Source organism: Notothenia rossii (genome assembly GCF_949606895.1).
Source record: "Notothenia rossii genome assembly, contig: scaffold_432, whole genome shotgun sequence".
In the NCBI taxonomy this organism is placed as follows: domain Eukaryota; kingdom Metazoa; phylum Chordata; class Actinopteri; order Perciformes; family Nototheniidae; genus Notothenia; species Notothenia rossii.
Window position 1 is genome coordinate 11,304 of NW_027639706.1, and position 9,217 is coordinate 20,520.

Sequence of the window (9,217 nt, forward strand, 5' to 3'; positions counted from 1 at the left end):
CGGGATGGACAAGGCAGTGCATAGATACCTCAGCAAACAAGGATGCAGCTGGGAATTCAACCCTCCGCACGCCTCTCATATGGGAGGTTCCTGGGAGCGTATGATCGGCGTTGCCAGAAGAATCCTCGATTCAATGTTTCAACGGCAAAACACTCGCTTGACCCATGAAGTGCTATGCACACTAATGGCGGAGGTCATAGCGATCATGAATGCACGCCCACTCTTACCTGTGTCTACGGATCCCGAGAAGCCCTTCATACTTTCTCCATCCATGATCCTCACACAAAAGTCGGGGGTTCCACCTCCCCCCGGAGACTTTTCCGACAAAGACCTGTACACAAAACAATGGAGGCAAGTCCAGGCCCTTGCAAACCAGTTCTGGACCCGCTGGAGTCGAGAATACCTACCTTCGTTGCAGCACAGACAGAAGTGGACAGTGCCCCGAAGAAACCTTCAGGTTGGAGATCTGGTTCTGCTCAGGGACAAGCAGGCCGCTCGCAACTACTGGCCTATGGCCAGAGTCAATGCCACTTTCCCTGTGAAAGATGGACATGTAAGGAAGGTCGAAGTGAAAACAACTGACCAAGGCAAGGTCAAAACCTTTCTCCGGCCGACTGCAGAAATTGTTCTGCTCCTTCCTAAAGACTGATAGACAGACTATATTTAAGATCTGTACAAGTTCTAAGTGACCTCACATAGGTCAGGCGGGGAGTGTGTTGCCTCTCCAGGCATTTAATATTATTACATTTATTTCTTAAATAATTACTTTACAGTTTAAATTAGCTAATGTAAAAATTAATATTATTTTGTTGTTTTAGTTTTTGCGACGACGTCACTTCCGGTTTAGTCACTTCCGGTTCAGTCTCTTCCGGCGATCTTCCTGTTGAACTTAGCTGGGTAGAAAGAATGGCCGACATGTGCATCGGAACATAATCAATCAGCATCCACTTGGAGGCATCAGAGTGGCAATGCCGTGAGTTGTTTGATTGTTAAAGGACATGTTGAAGATGTTATATTATGATGGATTTAGTTCGAAAAACTGTTTGATGTGTTGTTTAGGGCGATTTGAGTTGTAGTTGTATACAAGCTAAAAAGTGATGCAATTGTCAATCAGAATGCCTCATTTCAGTATTGGACAGTTTCTGTTATTTATAACTATGCATAACGTGATGTTAGTCATAAGGTTGTCATAAATAGACACAATATTTTTGTATTATTGTATTTGCAGTTTTCACCGTCTGTTGATGAAGAAGTGAAAGTAAAAGGTCAAGCTTACTACGACTTTGTCTCATTGGCTACGGTTTAACTCAGTGTTTAGTCAGAGTTTCGACACACTGCACGAGAACACTACAGTGAAAAGGCAGCATTGGATGTTTTGAAGTGGTCGCGATGGCAACAAGCAACAGGTCGGCTGTCGGCAGTGCTAGGAGCAGCAAAACATCAGCATCATCAGTAAGGGCAGCCCATGCTCGGGCTGAAGCAGAAGCAGCAAAGGTGAGAGCTTCATATGCTAGCCAGGAGGCTAAGCTAAAATTGGAAAAGGCTGCTAGAGAAGCAGAAAGAGCTACTAGAGACGCTCAAAATAAATTGGAAACTATAAGGTTAGACACAGAGTTGGAAGTGCTAACCCTTCATAGAGAAGCTGATGCAGCCATAGTGACAGCTCGAGTGTTGGAAGACGCAGAGGCGATGCAGTCTGTTATCGAAGACGGGAAATCTGAATCCGAAAAGGGGAAAATCGAACGCACCAGTGAATACGTTCTATCCCAGATCAGCCTTAAAAATCGTTCTCCTTCCTCACCCTTACCCGTTGCTCCCTCACTCAAAGCAAGGTCACATGACAGCTTCATATCATGGCATCCACCTGTGGAAGACGATTCACAATTACAACCTGTCAGCAGGGAAAATGCAGACATCAAGCAACCGTCTCCACCAGAATTATTTGACCCAACTAAAACTGAAACAAAGGCTAAGGTTAGTAGAGCCAACCCCACCATGAATGCTCATGCTCCGTCGTATACTCCACGACATTTCCCTCAAACTGGCACACCCACGTCCAATTTAGGGGAGCCTTTGGCACAGTATTTGGTACGAAGAGACCTTGTGACTTCAGGGCTGTACCAGTTTGATGACAAGCCCGAGAATTATCGTGCATGGTACTCCTCCTTCTCAAGTGCAGCCAACGAAGTCAACCTAACAGCAACCCAACAGTTGGACCTCATGACCAAATGGCTTGGAAAAGAATCTAGTGAACAGGTTAAACGCATGCGATCGGTGCATGTCAACAACCCCAATCTGGCTCTAGACAAAGCATGGGAACGGTTGCGTGAATCTTATGCTGCCCCCGAAGTCATCGAAAAGTCAATGTTCCAGCGCCTGGACAACTTTCCTAAGATTTCAGCCAAGGATCACTTGAAGTTACGTGAGCTTGGGGATCTACTTGCAGAGATCCAAGGTGCTAAAGAAGATGGATATCTGACCGGCTTGTCCTATCTGGACACCTCTCGCGGGATAGGACCAATCGTGGACAAACTCCCTTACGGGCTTCAGGAGAAGTGGGTGTCCGCAGGGTCACGGTACAAAGAAGGAAGCGACGGGCGTTTCCCCCCCTTCGAGTATTTTTGCAACTTTGTTAGCTACGAGGCAAAAAAGCGTAGCGACCCTAGCTTCATTCATCAAGGCAGCACCACAACACCCACCAAACCTGACAAACCATTTTCACGGAACTTTAACACCAACAAACCCATCTCAGTGCACAAAACGGATCTTTCCACAACCAACGACCCTTACAAGAACTGCCCGTTACATAACAAACCCCATCCCCTTAAAAGGTGTAGAACATTCAGGAATAAACTCCTTGATGATAGAAAGGCCTTCCTCAGAGAGAAAGGAATATGTTTTAAGTGTTGCGCCTCCATCTCTCACCTTGCCAAAGACTGCAGGTTCTCTGTGAAGTGCTTTGAATGCAACAGCACCAGTCATGATACAGCCATGCACCCTGGCCCACCTCCTCAAACCGTCAAGGCTCCTTCACCGTCACGAGAGTACGGCGGGGAGGGAGAAGATGATCCCGACATTGCTGTCGTTGGAGCAAGCTGCACAGAAGTTTGCAGTCCAGGCCAGTGGAGCCGCTCATGCTCAAAGATGTGTCTCGCAAAGCTTTACCCCAAGGGTTCAAAGGACATGGCCATCAAAGCCTATGTGATCCTGGATGACCAGAGCAATCGCTCATTAGCAAGACCAGAGTTCTTCAAGCTGTTCAGTGTGAAGAGCAAACCATTCCCGTACCATCTCAGAACTTGCTCCGGCATCATAGAAACATCCGGCAAGAGGGCAGAAGGATTCGAAATCGAGTCACTGGACGGCACAGTGCTCATTTCTCTCCCACCACTCATTGAGTGTCATGAGATCCCGAATAATCGGTCTGAGATTCCAACACCGAACGCTGTTCTTCATCAGCCTCATCTCCATCACATTGCCGAGCACATCCCTGAACTGGACCCAGAGGCAGAAATACTACTGCTGCTCGGAAGAGATGTCCTTAGGGCACACAAGGTAAGGCAGCAGGTCAACGGACCGCATAATGCCCCCTTTGCCCAACGTCTGGATTTAGGTTGGGTAGTGATAGGAGAAGTGTGCTTGGGTAATGTACATAAACCAACAGTCAACACGTTCAAGACAAACGTGCTAGACAGCGGTCGCCACTCAATCTTTCAACCCTGTACAAGCTTCATGCATGTCAAGGAGACGCCCCGTAGCCTTAACAGGTCTGGTACAGCACCAGAGAGTATGTTAGGACAGACAGTGTTCAACCGTACTGAGAACGACAACAAACCTGCTCCATCAGTGGAAGACACCATCTTCATGAAGATAATGGACACAAACGTCTACAGAGATGAAGCTAACAGTTGGGTCGCCCCACTGCCCTTCAGAGAACTACGCCAGCCTTTACCAAATAACAAAGGGCAGGCAGTCAATCGGTTCGCATCCTTGCAACGAACCTTGAAAAGAAAACCAGAAATGGAAGAACAGTACGTGACATTCATGAAGAAGATATTTGCAAATGGACATGCAGAGGAAGCACCATCGCTGACAGAAGGGGAGGAGTGCTGGTATCTCCCAACGTTTGGGGTTTATCACCCACAGAAACCCAATCAGATCAGGGTTGTCTTTGATTCCAGTGCCCAGTACTCCGGCGTCTCCCTCAATGACGTGCTCCTCACTGGACCCGATCTCAACAACTCCCTCCTTGGAGTGCTTTTACGCTTCCGGAAAGAGAGGGTTGCAATTCTTGCAGACATCCAACAGATGTTTCATTGTTTCTTAGTGCACGAAAACCATCGCAACTCCCTCCGGTTTTTGTGGTATAAGGACAGTGACGTGAACAAGGAAGTTGTTGAGTACCGGATGAAGGTCCACGTCTTTGGGAACTCACCATCTCCTGCTGTTGCAACTTATGGGCTACGAAGAGCCATAAGAGAGGGCTCACGAGAGCATGGAGCCGATACTGTCGCGTTTGTAGAAAGACACTTCTACGTGGATGATGGCCTAATATCCCTACCATCTGAAGCCAAAGCCATCGACCTCCTCCAGCGAACACAGGCCTCTCTCGCAGAATCAAACCTGCACTTGCACAAGTTCGTATCAAACAGTCCAGAAGTCACAGAGGCTTTTCCACTGGAAGATTGTGCTCCAGTCGTCAAAGACCTGGATTTAAGTGGAGAAACTGCACCCACACAACGGAGCTTAGGTCTACTGTGGGAGATCACGTCTGACACGTTCACCTACTCTGCATCAACCGTGGATAAACCATTCACTCGACGTGGAGTCCTATCCACAGTCAACAGTATTTTTGATCCCCTGGGTCTACTGGCACCTGTCACGATCCAGGGAAGAGCCCTCCTTAGAGAGCTTACCTCTGAACTATCTGACTGGGATACACCCCTCCCGGAAGACAAATCAAGCAGATGGGAAGATTGGAGAGATTCCCTCCAAGACCTGAAACAGCTTCACGTTCAGCGCACATATACGACAACCTCCCTCACGAAAGCTGTTCACAGGGAATTGTGTGTGTTCTCGGACGCGTCAATCAAAGCCATCGGGGCTGTGGCCTACTTGAAGGTGGTGCAGGAAGATGGGAAGACTGAAGTAGGTTTCGTTATGGGTAAGGCCAAGCTGGCACCCCTGTCAGAACCGACAATACCCAGGCTTGAGCTGTGTGGCGCAGTCTTGGCAGCAGAGATGGCAGACCTTATCCAGGATGAGCTGGACCTGAAGTTAGATGCCATTAAGTTTTACACAGACAGCAGAGTAGTGCTTGGCTATATTTGTAATGAAACAAAACGATTCTACACATATGTCTACAACAGAGTCCAACGAATCCGGCAGTCCTCAAAGCCTGAGCAATGGCACTACGTATGTACCAAAGACAACCCTGCTGACCACGCATCAAGGTCTTTACCCGCATCCCGCCTGGCGCAGACCTCTTGGTTCACTGGACCTTCCTTCCTGTGTCAGCCACCGGCAGAGAAAACGCAGACAGCTGAGAGGTTCAGTTTAATCGACCCTGAAAAGGACTCAGAAATCCGACCTCAGGTACAAACTTCTGCTACCCACCTGGAGGAATCGGTACTCAACTCCGGACGCTTCGAGCGCTTCTCCACCTTTACTTCACTGGTAAGAGGAGTTGCATTCCTCGTACACATGGCAAGATCCTACAAACGTTCAAACCAAGACAGCAAGTGCAAAGGCTGGCATAAATGTAACTTACCTCGGACTCCAGACGAAATGGCACAAGCTGGGAAAGTTATCCTTAAAGCAACCCAGAAAACAGCCATGGCAAAAGAACTGTCAGCTCTCCATGCCAACAAACCCATACCAAAGAGCAGTCCTCTGAGGACACTCAACCCAATCTTGGAGGATGACCTTATCTGCGTTGGAGGCCGACTACAGCACTCTCATCTTGCTACCGCAGAGAAGAACCCGATAGTTCTGCCCAAAGGAAGTCACATTTCCCTACTGCTCACACGGCATCACCATGAGCAGGTGAGACACCAAGGCCGTCATCTAACGGAAGGAGCGATTAGGGCAGCAGGACTGTGGCTCTTGGGAGGCAAGAAGCTCATCAACTCAGTAATCCACAAATGCCTAACCTGCCGCAAGCTACGTGGAAAGCTGGAAGAACAAAAAATGGCGGATCTGCCCTCAGAACGACTTGAAATCTGCCCTCCCTTCACATACGTGGGCCTCGACGTATTTGGGCCCTGGTCTGTTACAACCAGACGCACCAGAGGAGGACAGGCAGAGAGCAAGCGTTGGGCCATTATGTTCAGTTGTATGAGCTCCAGAGCTGTTCACATCGAGGTAATCGAATCTATGAACACATCCAGTTGCATAAATGCCCTCAGACGTTTCTTCGCACTCAGAGGCCCGGCTAAACAGCTCAGATCCGATTGCGGAACCAATTTCGTTGGAGCAAGCAAGGAGCTCGGGATGGACAAGGCAGTGCATAGATACCTCAGCAAACAAGGATGCAGCTGGGAATTCAACCCTCCGCACGCCTCTCATATGGGAGGTTCCTGGGAGCGTATGATCGGCGTTGCCAGAAGAATCCTCGATTCAATGTTTCAACGGCAAAACACTCGCTTGACCCATGAAGTGCTATGCACACTAATGGCGGAGGTCATAGCGATCATGAATGCACGCCCACTCTTACCTGTGTCTACGGATCCCGAGAAGCCCTTCATACTTTCTCCATCCATGATCCTCACACAAAAGTCGGGGGTTCCACCTCCCCCCGGAGACTTTTCCGACAAAGACCTGTACACAAAACAATGGAGGCAAGTCCAGGCCCTTGCAAACCAGTTCTGGACCCGCTGGAGTCGAGAATACCTACCTTCGTTGCAGCACAGACAGAAGTGGACAGTGCCCCGAAGAAACCTTCAGGTTGGAGATCTGGTTCTGCTCAGGGACAAGCAGGCCGCTCGCAACTACTGGCCTATGGCCAGAGTCAATGCCACTTTCCCTGTGAAAGATGGACATGTAAGGAAGGTCGAAGTGAAAACAACTGACCAAGGCAAGGTCAAAACCTTTCTCCGGCCGACTGCAGAAATTGTTCTGCTCCTTCCTAAAGACTGATAGACAGACTATATTTAAGATCTGTACAAGTTCTAAGTGACCTCACATAGGTCAGGCGGGGAGTGTGTTGCCTCTCCAGGCATTTAATATTATTACATTTATTTCTTAAATAATTACTTTACAGTTTAAATTAGCTAATGTAAAAATTAATATTATTTTGTTGTTTTAGTTTTTGCGACGACGTCACTTCCGGTTTAGTCACTTCCGGTTCAGTCTCTTCCGGCGATCTTCCTGTTGAACTTAGCTGGGTAGAAAGAATGGCCGACATGTGCATCGGAACATAATCAATCAGCATCCACTTGGAGGCATCAGAGTGGCAATGCCGTGAGTTGTTTGATTGTTAAAGGACATGTTGAAGATGTTATATTATGATGGATTTAGTTCGAAAAACTGTTTGATGTGTTGTTTAGGGCGATTTGAGTTGTAGTTGTATACAAGCTAAAAAGTGATGCAATTGTCAATCAGAATGCCTCATTTCAGTATTGGACAGTTTCTGTTATTTATAACTATGCATAACGTGATGTTAGTCATAAGGTTGTCATAAATAGACACAATATTTTTGTATTATTGTATTTGCAGTTTTCACCGTCTGTTGATGAAGAAGTGAAAGTAAAAGGTCAAGCTTACTACGACTTTGTCTCATTGGCTACGGTTTAACTCAGTGTTTAGTCAGAGTTTCGACACACTGCACGAGAACAATACAGGTTGTGATTTTGAGGCTATTTCAGTGAAACAAGGCCGTTTTGAACATTTCACAGATTTATGCTTAATTCTCTCAAAAAGTTACTTGAAGATACATTCTTGTGGAAAAAAGCTGAACACTTCTACATTCTTTGTGATTTTGAGGCTATTTCAGTGAAACAAAGCCATTTTGAACATTTGACAGATTTATGCTTAATTCTCTCAAAAAGTTACTGAAAGATACATTATTGTGGAAAAAAGCTGAACACTTCTACATTTATGCTTAATTCTCTCCAAGAGTTACTGAAAGATACATTATTGTGGAAAAAAGCTGAACACTTCTACATTCTTTGTGGATTTGAGGATATTTCAGTGAAACAAGGCTGTTTTGAACATTTGACAGATTTATGCTTAATTCTCTCAAAAAGTTACTGAAAGATACATTCTTTGTGATTTTGAGGCTATTTCAGTGAAACAAGGCCATTTTGAACATTTAAAAGATTTATGCTTAATTCTCTCAAAAAGTTACTGAAAGATACATTATTGTGGAAAAAAGCTGAACACTTCTACATTTATGCTTCATTCTCTCAATAAGTTACTGGAAGATACATTCTTTGTGATTTTGAGGCTATTTCAGTGAAACAAGGCTGTTTTGAACAATAAACAGATTTATGCTTAATTCTCTCAAAAAGTTACTGAAAGATACATTCTTTGTGATGTTGAGGCTATTTCAGTGAAACAAGGCCGTTTTTAACATTTAACAGATTTATGCTTAATTTCTCAGAAAATGACTGAAAGATACATTGTTTTTGATTTTGAGGCTATTTCAGTGAAACAAGGCCGTTTTTAACATTGAACAGATTTATGCTTAATTCTCTCAAAAAGTTACTGAAAGATACATTCTTGTGGAAAAAAGCTGAACACTTCTACATTCTTTGTGATTTTGAGGCTATTTCAGTGAAACAAGGCCATTTTGAACATTTAAAAGATTTATGCTTAATTCTCTCAAAAAGTTACGGAAAGATACATTATTTTCGATTTTGAGGCTATTTCAGTGAAACAAGGCCGTTTTGAACATTTAAAAGATGTATGCTTAATTCTCTCAAAAAGTTACGGAAAGATACATTCTTGTGGAAAGAAGCTGAACACTTCTACATTCTTTGTGATTTTGAGGCTATTTCAGTGAAACAAGGCCATTTTGAACATTTAAAAGATTTATGCTTAATTCTCTCAAAAAGTTACGGAAAGATACATTATTTTCGATTTTGAGGCTATTTCAGTGAAACAAGGCCGTTTTGAACATTTAAAAGATTTATGCTTAATTCTCTCAAAAAGTTACGGAAAGATACATTCTTGTGGAAAGAAGCTGAACACTTCTACATTCTTTGTGATTTTGAGG

At 45.2% G+C, this 9,217-nt stretch overlaps 1 protein-coding gene across 1 annotated transcript; it reads left to right on the forward strand.

Moving 5' to 3' along the window:
• Window positions 1–563: 563 nt before the first annotated feature.
• On the forward strand, window positions 564–7,137 carry LOC307027508 (uncharacterized protein; the record flags this gene model as incomplete). Its single annotated transcript, XM_079695773.1, has 2 exons — window positions 564–973; window positions 1,229–7,137. Exon 2 carries the CDS (start codon window positions 1,390–1,392, stop codon window positions 7,135–7,137), a length of 5,748 nt encoding a protein of 1,915 aa, XP_079551899.1. The 5' UTR covers window positions 564–973; window positions 1,229–1,389.
• Between the last annotated feature and the right edge of the window lie 2,080 nt (window positions 7,138–9,217).